At 43.1% G+C, this 18,037-nt stretch overlaps 3 protein-coding genes across 4 annotated transcripts; 1 reads left to right on the forward strand and 2 right to left on the reverse strand.

The window, feature by feature from the left end:
• Positions 1-732: 732 nt before the first annotated feature.
• LOC4339890 (pentatricopeptide repeat-containing protein At5g27270) lies at positions 733-4,867 on the reverse strand. Its single transcript, XM_015785517.3, has 8 exons — positions 4,338-4,867; positions 2,950-4,231; positions 2,550-2,861; positions 2,264-2,368; positions 2,084-2,171; positions 1,856-1,977; positions 1,662-1,726; positions 733-1,566 (listed from the first exon to the last, which is right to left on the reverse strand). The coding sequence occupies exons 1-8, from the start codon at positions 4,824-4,826 to the stop codon at positions 988-990; spliced, it is 3,042 nt and encodes a 1,013-aa protein (XP_015641003.1). The 5' UTR covers positions 4,827-4,867; the 3' UTR covers positions 733-987.
• Positions 4,868-5,368: 501 nt separating this feature from the next.
• Positions 5,369-11,250, reverse strand: LOC4339891 (extra-large guanine nucleotide-binding protein 3). Its single transcript, XM_015788226.3, has 9 exons — positions 9,975-11,250; positions 9,751-9,888; positions 8,811-8,915; positions 8,333-8,515; positions 7,725-7,902; positions 7,397-7,641; positions 6,906-7,078; positions 6,388-6,585; positions 5,369-6,027 (listed from the first exon to the last, which is right to left on the reverse strand). Exons 1-9 carry the CDS (start codon positions 10,965-10,967, stop codon positions 5,637-5,639), a joined length of 2,604 nt encoding a protein of 867 aa, XP_015643712.1. The 5' UTR covers positions 10,968-11,250; the 3' UTR covers positions 5,369-5,636.
• Positions 11,251-14,752: 3,502 nt separating this feature from the next.
• On the forward strand, positions 14,753-17,811 carry LOC4339892 (6-phosphogluconate dehydrogenase, decarboxylating 1-like). 2 transcript variants are annotated; one of them, NM_001402697.1, is made up of 2 exons: positions 14,753-14,879; positions 16,057-17,811. In NM_001402697.1, exon 2 carries the CDS (start codon positions 16,063-16,065, stop codon positions 17,503-17,505), a length of 1,443 nt encoding a protein of 480 aa, NP_001389626.1. In that variant the 5' UTR covers positions 14,753-14,879; positions 16,057-16,062; the 3' UTR covers positions 17,506-17,811. The 2 variants fall into 2 exon arrangements, with proteins under 2 accessions (NP_001389626.1, NP_001389624.1); NM_001402695.1 differs by having other exon boundaries at positions 14,761-14,806.
• The last annotated feature ends 226 nt before the right edge of the window (positions 17,812-18,037 follow it).

Below are 18,037 nucleotides of genomic sequence, written 5' to 3' on the forward strand. Positions count from 1 at the left end.
TCACGTCCGATGAAACCGCTGTTAAAACCGCTCGGTGGAAGTCATATAAACCAGTATTAGGCTGTGTTCTTCACCCCTTATTTCCCAACTCACCTACTTTTTTTCACGCGCATATTTTTCAAACTATTAAATGGTGCGTGTTTTACAAAAGTTTTCTATAAAAAAGTTTCTTTAAAAAATCATATTAATCCATTTTTTAAGTTTTGGGGTTAATATTTAATTAATCACACGTTGATGAGTCATATCTTTTTTACAAAAGTTTTCTATAAAAAAAGTTGCTTTAAAAAATCATATTAATCCATTTTTTTAAGCTTTGAGGTTAATATTTAGTTAATCACACGTTGATGAGTCATATCGCTGAACGTGATCGTGGACAGCCGCATCCCTGGAGCCAAATCGCTGTGCTGCATCGACCTCTCCCTCACGCGCTACAACTTGTTCAACACTACAACACCATGGGCTCCTCTGTTTATATTTCAGAGGAACTCCGTGGGCTTTCTGAGGGAACAATGGGCCGCTTTTCACAATGGACCACCATTTGGGCTGTATCTGTAAATGGGCTGTATATGTATAAACAGTCTATTGTACCTCCCCAACTATGTTCGAGTCCAACTTTCCCTCCTGAACAAAGACTTGTAGCTTCGATTTGATTCTTACAGAATTTTCAACCAATGGATATAGTCCGTTTTTTAAAAAAAATAACAAAAAGATAGAACCATATAAAAAATCGTAAATCGAGAAAAAAGTTATAAAATTTAATTCTGGTGCATTTGTAATCGAGTGTAAAAGTTCGATATACAATAATACGAATCTTGATGCAAGATCCTACATATGAAAAAGTGAAAGATACTAGCCCAAAAATATGTCGCAAGTAAAATAGCAAACCAAAAAAAAAAAAAACTAGACTCGGTTATTAATACTGGTTTATATTGCCTCCCTCGAGCGGTTTTAACAGCGGTTTCATCCGACATGATACTCACAGCTTGTTCAAGATGCATGTGTATCATTTCTCACTTGCTCCAACTTTGATCCAACCTTTAGATTACGCAAGAAAGAGGCACCACTCATATTGATGGCATCTAGGACATCCCCAGCTTCAGACTCCCTGCCTGAATGTTCATAGAGATGAAATGCAGCACTCAGGATGAAGCTATCCGGTTTCAGAAGTCGACATGCCGTTTCGAAGAACAAGATGCCATCATCGACGTAACCGTGATCCAGATGCATCCTCATCATCGTCCGACAACATGCCAAGTCAGCAGGTATGCCTGCCTCCTCCATTTGGTTGTACATCCTCTGGGCTTCATCAATCTGACCTTCCTTCAGAAAGGCGGAAATGAGATGGTTGAAATGAGTGCATGAAGGGGTCATGTTGCTTCTCAGCATCATCTGGATGGCTTCCTCAGCTTTGGAGTAGCATTTACCCTCAGTGTATGCTCTGATCAAAGCAAGATATGTGTGCGAATCAGGCACATGATTGTTTTTCTGCATTTCTTGGAATATAATCTCTGCCTCATTGTGCAATCCTGAAGTGGCATAGGCATTGATCATGGTGTTGAAGCTGATCTGCACATTATAAGTTAAGGTCCAAATTACATATTCTGGTTAACCTCAAGGCTAAGTATACCATTTCTTGCTTTGCCACTAACAAAAAGGAATACCTTTCCAGGCCTGATACCATCTTCCTTCATTCTACTGAACAGTAAGGATGCCTCATGATGCTTCCCTGCAGAAATAACAATTTAGCACTGAATAGAATGAAGAGCAAAAAAATAACTAAAATGTAGGATCTCTCTTTGATGCTTTTATCAAAGTTCCTTAGATCTGTGCACAATGCAGGGAAAATTTAAATTACCTGCTTTTCCATAGAAACTAAGCATGTTTGTGTATGTTTTCTCATCAATCGGTAAGCCTAGTTCCTGTGCAGCACTAAACATTTCAACAGCCTTCTCCAGCTTTCCTCCTTGGCCATAAACACTGAATGAGAAAAACTGAAACTAATGACATAACGTTCTCAGCAAAAAAACATCAAAGGGAAAAATAAAGCCCAGTTTCCTGGCTTGTTTTTCTGAATATTATCTACCTTATCATTATATTGAATGTCTGCATGGACCGAGGAATGCCAGAAGATATCATGCGATCATATATGCTGACAGCTGAGTACAGTTTGCCTGCTTGGAAGCTAAAGCTGTTACAGTTAGCTCTAACACCATGTGATCTGAAATGTTTTCTTCTCTACCTAATAAAAAGACATTATCCAGACCTGATTCAAGCATTGACTTGATAAAAGTATTATATACAACAGTGTCGAGCTCAGCTTCATCGTGTAAACAGCGATATATGATGTTTTCTGCCTCCTGAAATTTCTCTGGAAGTAACATCATTACGTCAGTGCAAATAGAAGTAAAGTAAAATATATCGGTAAAATTACAGTGCAATATTGATGCATAGTTTTTGGCCTCTAAACAGCCAGTCAATCAGTCACAAATTCATCTGGAGCAATATAAGTTATATAGCAGCCAAAGAAAGCAACCGTCAAAAAAACTCACCTTGCTTAGTCAGGTGTGTGACAAGTATGCTTATTGTCACGGCATCTCCATTATGACCTTGATCGATCAATTCCATGAAAAGACGATATGCCTCCTCAGTTTTGCCACATCTGCACAATGCATCAACCATTGCATTGTAGACAGATCCTCCTACTGGAAACGATGTTGATGCTGTCTCAAACAGTTTTTGTGCTTGTTCCAACTGCTGGGCCTGGCCATATTGTACAATTAAAGTAGCTATTGCAGTATCATCAGGCTTGGCTCCCAATTCAGTAAGGTGTTCATAGAGGAATTTGGCCTCATCTGTACTCCCTGCAGAAGAATCCATGTAGAGCCAGCAGTAAGAAGCAGTATGTTCAAGCATGAATACAATGTTATGTGCGGCATCTAGCCTCCTCACCTTCCCTAGCAAATTTCATGATCAATTGGGACACACTGGACAAGCCCCCAGGTTTGTCCAACAAGGATTTCAACATCATACTAAGTGTTGAACTATCTGTTGGATTTAGCACCTTTGATGAGCTACCTTCATTCTGAATCACTTCAGTTAAATTATCCGTATCCTTATTTATACTGGTTTTGCAACAAACTTCCAACACAGTCACACATAGATCCTCATCAAACTGGAGAGCTTCCTTCCTCATTTTCAGAATGAGTGCCCTGGCCTTGTCTAGATGGCCAAGCCTCATATATAACCTGAGAAGATCATTACAGCAAAACACATCGGGCGGGCCATAATTGGAGAGAGCTCTGAAAGTATCTTCAGCAGCATCCACATCTTCCTTTGCCACATGACATCGGAGAAGAGCACTGTAGGAGAATTGTGATGGCTTTACATTTCTCGCCCTCATAGCATCCAAAACTTGCAATGCTCTATCATAGTTTTGGACATTCATATGAACTTGAGCCATTGCCACATAAGTTTGCTCATCGCTCAAAAGACCTGCCTTGTCAATCTCCTCGAACATACGCTGCGCGTCCTCATAAAGCCCAAGCTTACCATATATCCTAACAAGAATTCCATAGATAACTTCATCAGGAACAATCTTATTCTGCTCCATCTCAGAGAACAGCGAAAGCGCCTTCGAGTAATCCTCATTCTTGTAATAGAGTGTCAGGACAGATGCACATGTGTAGTTGCTTGGGACAATACTCTTAACCTTCATCTCATCATAAAGCCCCAATGCCTCTTCCCCTTTGCCATGCTTGGCACACAAGCTGATCAGAAGGCTGTATGTCGCCTCCTCCGGCACAAATCTGCGGCGCTTCATCTCACCAAATGCATCCATGGCCTCCTCCAACATACCTTCCTTGGCATATGACCCGATCACAACTGTATATGTGAACTGATTTGGGGCAACATTGGCTTCCAGCATCTGCTCCCACAGGTGGATTACCTTGCCATGTAATTTCTGCTTCTGCAGAGATGAGACCATGAAATTGAAGACCGAGATGGAGGGCACAATGTCGCGGCGGCGCACCGCGGCGTAGAACATCAACATGTCATTGAGCTTCCCCCATCTTGCGTACGCGCACAGGAGGGTTCCACATGCCACTGCGTCTGGCTCGCACCCGGCCTGAAGCATCTCAAGAAATGTCACCTCGGCGAGCTTGACCTTCCCAACCTGACCGTACAATCTGAGAAGGATTGTGTAGGCGACAACGCTCGGTTCGTAGCACAGCTGGATGGATCAAGAAACAAATTCATGGTGATCAGCTCATAAATCGAGGTGAAATCGTTAGGAATTCAGAAAAAAAAAGAGGAAAAGATTCAGTCTCTTTGCTTACCTGAAGCTTCATCCAGGCGAAGAAATCGCGGGCCTGGCGCCAGCCGCGGAGCTCGTGGAGCACGAAGCACATCTCGCGGAAGGTGAGCTTCGCGACGAACGACGCCATGGCCTCGCGCATGTCGGCGGAGGAGGGGCTGGAGCAGGACGCCGTGGCGCGCGCCGCGCGGACGGCGGCGACCACGTGGCGGCCGTACACGTGGCCGGCGCGGTCGTCCTCGACGTAGCGGGCCATCTGGTCCGGGGTGCGGCGGACCCACCGGGGCGTGTGCGCGCCGCTCCCTTGCCCCCGGCGCTCGCGGCGGAGGCGCTGCGCCTCGTCGTGGAGGAGGCGCCGGTACGGGCGCTGGCGCTGGGAGGAGGAGGACGACGACGACGTGCCGGATGAGAGCGACCATGAGGTGGCGGCTCCGTCGTCTTCGTAGGAGTAGGAGGAGCAGGTGATGGATACGGCGGTGGATGCGGCGGCGCCGGCGATCGCCGCCGCCATTGGAGGGTGAGGAGCGCGGGAAGGTGAGAGGAGATAAGGTTAGATTATTAGTATTTTTTTTTCCTTTTTATCTTGGCTTTGGGTAACTAACAGTGGGGCCCACATGTCAGACCAATGGCCAGAAGAACAGATTTATTATTTCATCTTAGGGCGTGTTGTAAAGTGTTTAGGGGTAATGAGTTTTTGACAATTTTTCAAGGGCACAAAGGAATGAGTTAAATATTTTAAAGTTAAAAAGTCGATTGAAAATGTTTTCTAAGAAATGCTCATCAAGGTTTTTGCAAAACTTATACCATTTAATAGCTCGGGAGGAATGTGTTCATGGTAATCATCATCCATTAACTGAAGAAAAACCTTTGAATCTTATAGATTTTTTTTGCAGTAATTAATAACTGGTAAAATGACCAAAGAACAATATTTATCCACAACATTGGGGGTCGGAGAATTAAACACCGACCCCCCGGTTGTGTCCAGAACTCCAGGAAATGATTTTATAAGCTCACACAACACAACTTACACAAGTCACAAAACACGCATGATAATGATTTTACAAGCTAACCATTTCTCGTCCTCCACTATATTTGACTGGCAAATTAGTATGAAAGTGTATTAATTAATGATCTATAAAGAACACACAATAATCATCATCTCCATCTGACAAACTAATACAGCAATACTACTATACAATACAATCAGTAACGAGATCTCTGCCTGCACAGAACGAAATCGGTTGCAAATCACCCAGGGGAAAAAATACTACTGAAAAAAGAAGAGCAACAATCTCCAGTTTCTTTCTGGGCAAAATGTGCATCATTCTTGTCTGATCAGACGTGAGGAGCTGAGCTCTGTGGTGCTGTAGAAGGACTCATCTGGGTAGTACCCACCCCCATCCTTCTCATCCTCCCATTTGAGCACCTCCCTGATGAACTTGAAGGCCTCGTCGACGGTCAGCCTGTCGCGGGCTCGCGCCTGCCACACGAACAGCTTGCGATCCGTGCAGGCGGCGTACAACTCCTTGAACTTCATCGCGACATAGTAGAACGCCTGGTGAGCCAGCGACTGATTGTTGTGGTGAGTCCGGAGAGGGCAGAAGTCGCTGAACCACTCGCAGGTGGAGAGCGGGACGCGCCCGATTTTCTCCTCGAAGAGGTCGAACTTGTTGAGCACAAGAACAAATGGCATGTCGCGGAAACATGGTTGCCTGGGACAAGTATAGGTTAGTAACTTTGGTCCTGGAATGAGATTTTACTAATTTCAGGAAAGCTGTAACATTGTTCGCATTATATATAGGCAATATGGTATTCGCAAATATGAAATGTGCAATCTTCCCAAACTATTAGATTCAATTGAAACAAGCTGTAACATTGTCCATTTTGTACACAAGCAATACGGTATTCGCAAATATGAAGTATGCAATCCTCCCAAACTATTACTAGATTCAATTGGAACAAGACCAACCTCCCTTGATCTATCACTTGTCACTTTAAATATCTTTTTTCTGATTATGCGCAATTATGGAACTGTTAAAGTTACAAAACTATCTGGCTAATGCCAATAGTACCTGATTGTAGCCTCAAACAAGTCCCTGCTTTGGATCATCTTATTCACAAGGGGACTGTTGCCACCACTTGAAGGGGCCCCCAGCTGGTCATAGTCACTGAGTGCTACCGAGAATATTACCATGCTGACATCCTCAAACATTTCCACCCACTTGCATCCCTCATTCATTCCCTTGGCACTTACTCTAATCAGCTGATATCTGAAAAGGAATAAAAGCTGATGAGACAATAGCTTTCCGGTACTTGCTTCGCAGGGCAAATAAATAATCACCCCAAGCAAAGAGCAGGTAGCCTACCTATTTCACTGACCAGTAGAAATGCATTTTACCACAATCGAAAGATACATTGCCAACAATTTAATATCTAAGGCTATTTTATTTATAGAGAGCTAGTAACAAAAAAAATGACGGATGGAAAAGGAAAATAAAAGGCACTGTTTAGGGTATATGGATATGTAGAGATGTGTACTATTAAAGGATTTATATGCACTTCAGGCATGAGTCATGAAGAAAGAGTTTACTTGTTTAGTGTCTGAGAGTGAGGCTCATGATTGTCAGTGTACATTTCTGACATAGGGCTACGGTCATCCAGAGTAAACTCAATGAAGGCTAATCCATTCCCTTGTGTTACTCCTTCAGCATATATTATATCTTTCTCTGAAGGTTCATACTCATTACTTGATACTTCAATGGCCTGCAAGGATGTCATAAAAAGACAAGTCAATGAGGGATTCAAACACCTATAGTGTACACAAAAAAAAAAAGTAAGTGCAGGGGCACATTATGTTATGCTTGGTGCCGGAGTAAGGCAAATGATTAGTGGTTCAAGCTGTTGTAGAATTTTTAGGAACAGATATGATATAGGAATCTAGAGGGATTCACTGACACTTATAAAGTTATAACCATAATAGGTACTGGTGTAGCACAATGCACAAAGGCAGGTTGTGAATAATAATGCAAGTTTTCAATGATAAATTCACTCTTTGTTTAATATATAAGCTGAGTTAAATACCCTGCTCAAGAAATATTCGGCAACATCAGGGAGAAAATGCAATTCGTCTTTTCTTTTATATGTTGCTTGTATGGCAGGATCCTTCCACATTTCCTCAACAATTGGAGCATATTCACGCGTAGCTGCAGGGAAGAATGCATCGAGGTCTCCCATTGCTATTATATCCAAAAGCCAATCCGAGAACTTCTTCAGCTTTGCATTTATCGAGTATATGCAAGAATCTGAACCATTCGATTTATTTCCATCTGCATCAATAAGAAAAACTTAAAGATATTGCATATAGCCCTGAAAAATAGAAGTGAAGAATATGTGTTAGCTGTGGTTCTACCATGCTGCGTATTCTCATCCTCTGAGCTTGGGTTATTCGATCCAGCCAAAGCCTCTTCCTCAAAACGCTCACGGCCCTCAAGAAGGATCCCAAGGTACTTGAACATATTACTTTGGATCATAAGTTTGATACTATCAAGTTCTTCTTGGGTAAACCTAGTGTCGTATAATAACTTTGCCTGTTTTGAGAAAAAAAAACATCATGCAAATGTATACAAGATAAATAATAGGGCTGACTCCTCAATTGTCCACTGGAAACTGTGCATCCACATATCAGAATGAATAACTTGTGTGGTGCTCCATAAAAATTTGCAGGCATTTATTGGAAAAGAAACACACCAGAGATAACTAAACTACACATGAAAATTGATCAGTGATAGTTTGCAGAATGTCATGTCACGTTGCATATGTGATTGTCACCTATAACAGTTAACCTGCAGTCCTGTGCTTCCGAACGGCGAGAAGGTTTCTATGTCACTAAACGGAGACTATAAATCAAATTCAAGCTGTATATCATACAGGGCCAGTAGGTAAAGGTAGAGTCCACCCTAAGAGATGTATAACAAAGTAAAAGTTTACTGCAGTTTTAAATGTCAAATTTGGTCGTACCTGCTTGAATATGGTGCTTGTACCAGCTCCAGGCGATCCAAGAATAAGAAGCTTTTGGATTCTTTTCTGATCTAAGTAATCAGGAACAGTTCTTGCTGAATAAGGAGCTTCGTCCTTTGGTTCGTCAGAGTTTGCTGGAGGAACCGGTAGTGAAAACAAGGCACATGCAAAACGTGTCACAGGCTGCAAATAAGGACATGCAAAATCATGTTAAGAAAACAACAAGACATGCAGTAGTTTTAGGAAGTACAATGAATGGGTTAGAACTCCTTTTTCTTTACGTGAAACAGTAGGAGAGGCTCCTACTGCATTAAATATTAAAAATAAGATAAATTACAAAGAGGGAAGGGAGAATGCACTGGATTATGTACGGGGAGAGGGGCAGCAGAGGAAAAGAAGGAAAATAGAACACGATTATAAAAGTGAGCTAATCCATGATTGCCAAAGTGGTTAGAACTCCTTTGAGCAAGATACATACCGATTCCCATATCTTCCCTTTGATATTGTTTTGGCCTTCTTCCTCATAGCCACCATCATGGTAAACCCAAAAGTGAGTGTCACGGGGGCACTGAACTTGTGCAATCTACAAGAATGATTCAGATATTGAGGCAAATTCAGTGATAGTGATAGCACAATTATAGTACCAGCAAAAAAAATCGCCTTATTCGTTTCCTAAAAACCACGCACATAGTCCTTACACTCTTTCTTAATCTGGTGAAATTATAGTCAGACTACATGCTACATTCATCTTCATGTGTTTTGCTATTAATAGAATACAACATTGGGTATACCACTCAAGTCTTTCCTCTTAAGATAGATAACACCAAAATTGCTGGGTTCACTTTAAGACCATCCAAACTTCACAAATCTCATCAACTACTATTCCCGTTACCTCACGTCCAATCTCCTAAGAGAGACTCAACTAGATGGCTGATCTGGCTTGGTTTGACTTCTTCCAAACCAGGACAGTAGACAGAACCGCAGAAGGAAAGTGAGGCACTAGACAGAGGCCAATCCTTCTTACCCAAAGCCAAGCCACACCAGATCAGCCATCTAGTTCAATAGCTATTAGTTGGTCCAACAGGTGGTAATGATAGTGGTCAATTTACAAGAGTTATGAAGTTTGGACGGTATTAAAGTAAACTTTATTTTTTGTGGTATGTGGTATATTTCTAAAGAAGAAAATTTGGATGGTATACAGTATACACCTAGTTTCTCCCGTAATATTGTCTTCTTGGTTTGAACAATCATATGAAATTCTATGAAAGGCTGTATGCCTATAAGAAAGTGTGTCTATGATATAACTTAGACATAGTCTTAAAAAAATGTGTCATATATATTAATATTGTTTCATAATGGATATTTCTGCAATTGTACCCGCTTTCAAAGATAGATGTACAATGATAGAACACTGATACCTTCAGAACTCTCAGTTCAATCTTGGTAATTTCCCTTCCATTCATATAAACCTGAGTGTTGCCATTACTGGCATTGGGCTGAAGCTTTCCATTAAAGGTTAGGTTAGTGCTGACAACCCTGTCTGGCTTTTCTCCTTCCTATCAGCAGGAACAAAATGTCATTAGCAAAAGCTCAGACTGCATAAGAAGGTATGCTCTTCTCCTACCAACACTAACAGGCTTACCTTTCCCCACAAGCCTGACTCCTTGTCGTACCAATATCTTCCAGGCTTGAGCTTTTGAGGAGGCCGTTGGCAACTAAGCAAGCTGGCCATCTCATCTGGATTAAGAGGAAAACCATTTATGATGAGTTGCTCAGGCCGGAGCTGGTTTGCTTGGCATTCCTTCTCAGCTTTCAGTATTTGCCTTACTTCCAACGGGCTGAGCAGACGTGATAGTATCCTCGAACCCTTCCCGAGCTTCGACCGCTTGCTCTCATCGATTGGCTGGCCAATGCAAGTGATGCACTTGCGCCCTTCTGGCATCGAGCCCATGGCCCTGAGCACGCAGTAGCTGCAAAACCTCGCGTCGCAAACAATGCATGATTCCTTGCTCTCCCACTTCCTTTTACCGCAACGGCTGCAGGTCCTCCCTCTCTTCTCCTTCTTGGTCACCGCCACGTACTGTTCCGACACATCATCAAACTCTTTGCTCTCATACCTGCTGTCCTCAGTGACCCCAAATGTGACAACCTGAGCTCTTCTTCCCTCCTGAGCAGCTGTCCTACCACCTCTCTGCCCATGGAAATTGTGCGCGGATTCTTGCGACACCGAGCATGAGTCATCATCATCAGAGAACCCCTCATTCTGCGGCGCCGAATCGACCGATTCCGAGCTTCTCCTCCTCCTACCCTGTGCCGCAACCGGCGGTGGCTCGGCACGGTGAGCATCCTGCTTCCGGTGCACCGGCGGCATAAACACCGGCCTGACGACCGGAGCCACCACGCCGTTGCTCCTCCCGGGCACCAGCGGGCCGGAGACGGGCTGCGCGGTGGGAATCGCCGGCAGGTCGACGGGATCGATCCTGGGGAGCTCGTAGGACACCGGAGGGCCGTCGTACTCGAGCGCAATCGAATAGTCGAGGTTGGCCGGCGCCTCCGGGATGGTGGTCCCCGGTGGGAGCATCCTCCTCACCATCTCCTCCCAGTTGCTCCCCCCCACGGCTCCCGCTCCGGCCATCTCCCCCTCCAAAAACCTAGGTAACCTAACCTCCTCCTCCTCACCTCCCAAATCGAGTAAACATGGAGTAGTACAATCAAAACTCACTCCGACCTAATTAAGACTTGAAAACCCAAAATCTTTTCACCGCGGATTGAGGAATCCCTCCTCCACCGTCGTCAACGACGGCCAAAGCCGGGTCAAAGCCCAATCTTTGAGCCACCACCAACAACCAAGAAGAGCGAGGATACTGAACCAAACACCAACGACTCCACGTCTCCACTCCACCCCGGGTCAGTCAAACGAGAGAAACCCCCAAAAGGCTAACCTTTGAACGAGTTTGATGCTGCACAAGGGAGGGAGAAAGGGATGTCGCCAGTTTGGACCGAATGGTAAAGTTGCGATTTTTCTCCTTTTTTCGTCTTGTGTGTTTTTTTGGGAGGAAATGGAAATGGAAATGGAAATGGGAGAGATTGGGTGGAGACGACGACGACGAGGGTTGAGACTCGAGAGTTCAGACTCGAGGAGACGACCGTTTCAGACTTTCAGTTGCTAGAGCGGTTTCGCTTTGCACCCGTATCCTATCCTATCATTCTCACAAATATCTAACCCCCTCGCCATTATCAGGAAAGAAAATTCTTGACCACTGCTACGCGTACTAACATTACAGACAATGATCTGATGTTAATCGTTTGATTTAATTAGATGTAAGTTAAAAGAAAATCTGAATATACTAAGCCTTTTCAGAAAATCTCAACTGTACCGTATTCTTTCCCCTTTTTTTCTTTTATTTGTTCTTTTGTTTTTCTCCAATTCGATGGAGGCACATCTGGATTGCACGAAGGAAATGGGAAATGTTTCAAGCTGGAAAGGAAGCAGAGAGAACTGAAAGCCCTCTGAAACTTGATGGATTCTATGCTGCTTTGCTCCTTCATCAGTGTGTCATCAACTCATCATTGTCAGTATGTGTATGTGTGCTGTGTGGGTCAAGTGAATCTTCAGCAGTGAGCACTCCATGGCGTATCTGCAAAAGCCAAATATATTTTTGCGCTTTGTACTCCATTGCTTTCTTTTTCCTTGCTTGCAAAAATGACACTTTTAGGACATGGTTATATCCATTTTAAATAGCAAATGGCAGATAGCAAAAGTTTTAGTGGTAAAAGTTTTAGCATTTCAAAAGTACTAATTGGTGTTTAGATCATCCTAAACTTTTATCATTCTAGCATTTTTTGGTGGAGAGAGAGTGGTCGCAAAGTTTGCCATTTTGGAGGATTGGCCTTACGCTCAACTTTTTGTTTTGCATTCCTCTGTCCTGGCAGAGAGGTACTGTTTGATAGATAATGTGATTTATGATAACTGTTCGAGGATAGATACAAAAGAATTATGACAACTACAAGGTTCAAAAGTTGCTTTAAAAAATTATATAAGAATTTATACTAAACACAAAGCTTGGGAAGAACTTCAGCGAAAAAACAAAATCCAAGATAAGAAAAGAAAAGAAAAGAAAATAACATGGCCAAATGGAGATTCAATGTGACAGTAGAAATTAAAAGCAGGGGGTAGTAATAGTAACAGTCATGTGCAGACAGTAAAACGGCAACAGCAACAGTACTGCAGAACAAAAAGGACACTGCCTAAATTTTTCTCATTACCTTTCCCTCTCTCTCTCTCTCCAGTGACAATAATGTCAGAGGATTCAAGGTAGTGTGTCCTTTTTGCAGCTTGCATTTGAAGTCGATCTGTGTGAAAATCTAAAGTTTTACTGCGAGTGAAATGAAGGTCCTCCTCTTGGCTCTTGCTCTGAATATACTGGCCATTCTGTTGGCCAAGCAATAATGCAGGTAAGCAAGCGTCTTATGGATGGAAAGACTATAACGATAGAGACATGTGGTTGCTGAAATTTTGTATGGAATTGCGCCCAAGTTGACGATGTAGAAGTAGAACGCCATCATTTGTGCAGTGAGCACTGAGCAACGAGGAAAATGCCGTCCTAAGCATGGCATTTGCAAGAGGAGACAGTAGTGCGACAGCTTTGTATTGCCAAGCTACCAAGGGGATCGTTTTGTCCTGTCTCCACCTGCAGCTTTAACAAATGAAACTTGGTTAGTTTTCAATACTTCTTTTTTGTTAGGTTAGAGGGCAAACACATTGCTAATCACACAAGGGAACATGAAGAATGGAGTGAACCATGTGTGCTGCATATTCAAGGACTAAGGAGTGCATTGGTATGTAACAATAATTAATATATGTACAGTTAGAATAATTAAGGACTTGCTATTTATTTTCTTTATGAGTATTTTTTTATTATTATATATGAAAGACAGCTACGTGCACACACTACACTTATGCATTGGTGAGTACTCCCTAAAAAAAACCAACTTTTGGCAATGCGTCTAGTTCATTGCTAGAAGTTGGTTTTTTATGGGAATAAGGGAGTACATGAGTGTGGATGGAAGTGCTCTTGCCATATCAATTTAAGATGAAAAACATTGATCTTGATCGGTGGCGTTTAAGAAAAAAAAAGTAATTTGTAGTATTAAATTAAACTGCAATTTTCAATATAAAAGTAAGTTGATAGAGTATTTGCAGCAAACTAAAGTTGAAACAAAAGCATCACATTGTTTGGTTTGAAGAATGCAAGGACATTTTAGTATCATGTACTCCCTCTAACCACAAATGTAAACATTTCAAGCGTTTAAATTTTTATCCACCAATATAAGTATTCATAGAGTACTACTTGATCCATCAATCATTTTTTATTTCAATAATTTGTTTTTCATCTCACCCCTAACCATTATTCATTATATAAACACAAAAATCTTGGGAAGCTTCTAGCAGTTACAGCTTTTACAGCTTGTCCTATAATCAAAAGTTCCTCCAAACAGTTTAACTTTTTTTATATTATGAGAAGCTATAGTTGTAAGATAAAGAAAATGAATTAGAAGACATAAACTAAGGAACCAAGCTTTTCTAAATTATCAGAAGTTGACTACCAACTAGCTGCTTCTATAATATTAAGTTATCCCAAACATATCATATCCTTAGGTTTAGTTTGGCACTACACTTCCGAATTGCTAAATGATGTGTGTTCTGGAAAAAAAATCTATATGAAAGCTGTTTAAAAAATATATTAGTCAATCAAATTTTAAGTATTTTAGCTAATACTTAATTAATCACGTGCTAATAACTTGTTCCATTTCGTGTAGAGATTCCCAACTAGATATGCCGAACATGACCAATATAGAAAAGGTCATATTTGTGAATAGAGAGAAGTAATAATATGAATAGCAAATACGGAGTACGTATATAGCATCATATAACACATGGAAGTCTCTTTCAGTTAGTTAATCTATCACATGCGGGATTTGCGGTTAAAAGCTCTGTTCCCCAAAACGATAAACTAATCTAAAATCCTCGCAAAAAAATTTAAAAAATCTGTAATCTTAAATTCGAGGAAACTCATGTGAAGAATGAGGTGGTGGTGACGTCACCAACAAACAGATGCGAAATGGAGAAGATGCCCTGGCCTGCAACTGGGCCGAGCCGCCGTTGGTCCGGTCCACGTTCTGATTGCCAGTTTGCCACCAACTCCAACTCCATATGGCACGTGGGGCCCACCACGCCCGTGGAGACCCAGGCCCACAAGTCAGGCAGCAATTTTGACCCGCCTACCGCCGCTGCGGCGGCTATCTCTGCGAGGCGGTCCGGTCCCACCCGTCAGAGAGACGTCCTGATCGCGGCAGGTGTGAAAGGCAAGGGGGATATTTGGTGGGCTATTTAAGCAGGCGGTGCGGTAGGTGGTCGACTCGCTGCACGCCTTTCCGCGATTTCGTCAGTTACCCAGATCTCATCTTACGCAGGTGAGCTCCGATCTCCCCTCTCCCGCGCTGCGATTTTGATTTGATCCGTCGCGCCGCATCGCGTCGTCGCTTGGTAGGATCATCCATCCGTCCCCCGCGCAGCGCGAGCTGTCTAGTTTCTGCTCGATTTTTTAGTTCCTGTTTATGGGGGAGGGAGGGAGAGAGGGAGGGATTGGGTGGAGGCGAACCAGGAATCGTCCTGGCGGTGTGATGTCTGGATGAATTGGATTGGCAGCGTCTTTTAGTGGCTGAGAGATTGTTTCCTTGTTACTGTTCCGTGGGGTTTACAACTTTAGAATTTGTTTCTTCGACAGCATGCAGCAACTTGGTAGAATTTAGCTGCATGTTCTAGGTGGTTTGTTGCTGCTGATCCTGCTCGTTTGGATCAACGATTTTTGGGGGGCTGAGATTAATTGGTTGGTACAGTCTTGGTTAGTTACATCCATGGGAACATGCAGTTGGTTATTGGTTTGCACATGGAGTACTACTGCTAATGGGGTAGATATAGACAGTGTGTGCGCCAAAGCTTTGCTACCACTAGTTTCTTTAAGTATAGTGCCTCCCAATTACCAATATTACCTATTTTCAGTGTAAAGTGTTAAATAGAAAGATTGCTTCTGATTGCTATCTCCTTTACCTGAATTGGTAGTTAGGTGCACATCTTCCATTGTAACGTATGTGTTACCATGGCTCATGTACTAGTTATGCTAGATATGTTGTGCTGCTAAACATATATACTAGAAAGAATGCTACCACTCGTTCCTTCTGTTGTTAATTGTGGAATGTTTTGCAATCTCTAGTTTGTAGCTCACAACTGACCATATGATTCCCCATCCAAGTGTCGACCTCATGTGTGATTTCATAAATAAAAAAGAGCATATTTTCAGGATCCTGTTATGATCCTCATTTCATACATTTATATACCTTTTCCATAATACATGAATGATGCCTCACTCAATGCTATAAATGTTCACATTATATATTACCTCCTCCTACAAGTATGAAATATGAATTGCCATAGGCCATACAAAAGAGCCCACTCCCTATATTGGACTCGATAAATATTTTTAGTACATAGCTCTTAACTTGCATGTCATAGTCTGATGTACTGTCCTTTTTGAATTGGAAACTCTGTTACTTTATAAAAAGGATTGACATTTGTATTCCATTGTTAAAAGAAAAGCAACATCTGCACAAACTAGTTTGTTCTGCGCATGATGTATTGATACATTTGGTGCATCTATCTGCAGGCAGAGATGGCTGTCACTAGAATTGGTCTTGCTGGCCTTGCGGTCATGGGGCAGAACCTTGCCCTCAACATTGCAGAGAAAGGGTTCCCTATCTCTGTCTACAACAGGACGACTTCTAAGGTTGATGAGACCGTTCAGCGCGCCAAGGTAGAAGGAAACCTTCCTGTGTACGGGTTCCATGACCCTGCATCCTTTGTGAACTCCATTCAGAAGCCACGTGTTGTCATCATGCTTGTCAAGGCTGGTGCACCAGTGGACCAGACCATTGCAACTCTTGCAGCACACTTGGAGCAGGGTGACTGTATTATTGATGGAGGAAATGAGTGGTACGAGAACACTGAGAGGAGGGAGAAGGCAATGGAGGAGCGTGGCCTCCTCTATCTTGGGATGGGTGTTTCCGGAGGAGAGGAGGGTGCCCGCAATGGCCCGTCCTTGATGCCTGGTGGCTCATTCGAGGCGTACAAGTACATTGAAGATATTCTTCTCAAGGTGGCTGCCCAGGTTCCTGATAGTGGCCCGTGCGTCACATACATTGGCAAAGGTGGATCTGGAAACTTTGTCAAGATGGTTCACAACGGAATTGAGTATGGTGACATGCAACTGATTTCTGAGGCATATGATGTTCTCAAGTCAGTTGGTAAGCTCACAAACAGTGAGCTGCAGCAGGTGTTTTCTGAGTGGAACAAGGGTGAGCTCCTCAGTTTCCTGATTGAGATCACAGCCGACATATTTAGCATCAAGGATGACCAGGGTTCAGGCCACCTGGTCGACAAGGTCCTGGACAAGACTGGGATGAAGGGAACTGGGAAGTGGACTGTGCAGCAGGCCGCAGAGCTTTCTGTGGCTGCTCCTACAATTGAGGCATCCTTGGATTCCAGGTTCCTCAGTGGGTTGAAGGATGAGCGTGTTGAGGCTGCCAAGGTCTTCCAAGGTGACTTCTCCAGCAACTTGCCAGTGGACAAGGCACAGCTGATTGAAGACGTGAGGCAGGCTCTTTACGCCTCGAAGATCTGCAGCTACGCTCAGGGCATGAACATCATCAAGGCCAAGAGCATGGAGAAAGGGTGGAGCCTCAACCTCGGTGAGCTAGCGAGGATCTGGAAGGGAGGGTGCATCATCCGTGCCATCTTCCTGGACCGCATCAAGAAGGCCTACGACAGGAACTCCGACCTCGCCAACCTGCTCGTGGACCCTGAGTTCGCTCAGGAGATCATGGACAGGCAAGCGGCATGGCGCAGGGTGGTCTGCCTTGCCATCAACAATGGCGTCAGCACCCCAGGCATGTCGGCGAGTCTCGCGTACTTCGACTCCTACCGGAGGGACAGGCTGCCTGCCAACCTGGTGCAGGCACAGAGGGACTATTTCGGGGCTCACACCTACGAGAGGGTCGACATGCCCGGCTCCTTCCACACCGAGTGGTTCAAGATCGCGCGTGCTGCTAAGATGTGAAATGCTTCAAATTTTCGGTAATATTTGGTTGCTGCTTGCTGCTGAGTCGCTTGTAGGGTGGGAGGAACTGTTGTTAAATTTTATGGTCAATGTGCTACGCTTAATTTGGATAAGGAGGTCCATAGCTATCTCCATTCTTTTAATGTAAGGAGCAGCCCAGGGTGGAGAGAACATGGATATTTATCATTGGAACCTTTGTTGTGATCTTTGTAAGTCTATATATGAATAAAAGCATTTTGGCAATGCTTGCTTTTTTACCCCTCATTGTGTTACAATAATCTGTACACGAAAGTTAGTATTCTTTTAAATTCTTAGTGCGAGTGTTACTATGTTCATTCTGGTTATGGAAGAAGATTCTCATTCTGATTCGAAAAGAAGATTTTGCACTTGATTTATTTAAACTATAAACTTGCAACTTAAAAGTTGCATACAATTTCGAGAGGAATAGCTGAAGAGAAAGCAAAATTACAGCATTATTCAGATATCGCCCAAGTGCGTAAGCCAAGTTCGAAGGCGTATTTTAGAAGCAGCA

This window comes from Oryza sativa, chromosome 6, assembly GCF_034140825.1.
Source record: "Oryza sativa Japonica Group chromosome 6, ASM3414082v1".
NCBI lineage: Eukaryota > Viridiplantae > Streptophyta > Magnoliopsida > Poales > Poaceae > Oryza > Oryza sativa.

Coding starts and splice junctions, on each gene's coding strand:
- LOC4339891 (XM_015788226.3), bottom strand. CDS start 10,967: ATGGCCGGAGCGGGAGCCGTGGGGGGGAGCAACTGGGAGGAGATGGTG. Junction 9,889..9,974: donor AGTCAGGCTTGTGGGGAAAG/GTAAGCCTGTTA, acceptor TCCTGCTGATAG/GAAGGAGAAAAGCCAGACAG. Junction 6,028..6,387: donor TTGTTTGAGGCTACAATCAG/GTACTATTGGCA, acceptor TACTTGTCCCAG/GCAACCATGTTTCCGCGACA.
- LOC4339890 (XM_015785517.3), bottom strand. CDS start 4,826: ATGGCGGCGGCGATCGCCGGCGCCGCCGCATCCACCGCCGTATCCATC. Junction 2,862..2,949: donor CATGAAATTTGCTAGGGAAG/GTGAGGAGGCTA, acceptor ATTCTTCTGCAG/GGAGTACAGATGAGGCCAAA. Junction 2,172..2,263: donor CAAGTCAATGCTTGAATCAG/GTCTGGATAATG, acceptor GCTTCCAAGCAG/GCAAACTGTACTCAGCTGTC.
- LOC4339892 (NM_001402697.1), top strand. CDS start 16,063: ATGGCTGTCACTAGAATTGGTCTTGCTGGCCTTGCGGTCATGGGGCAG.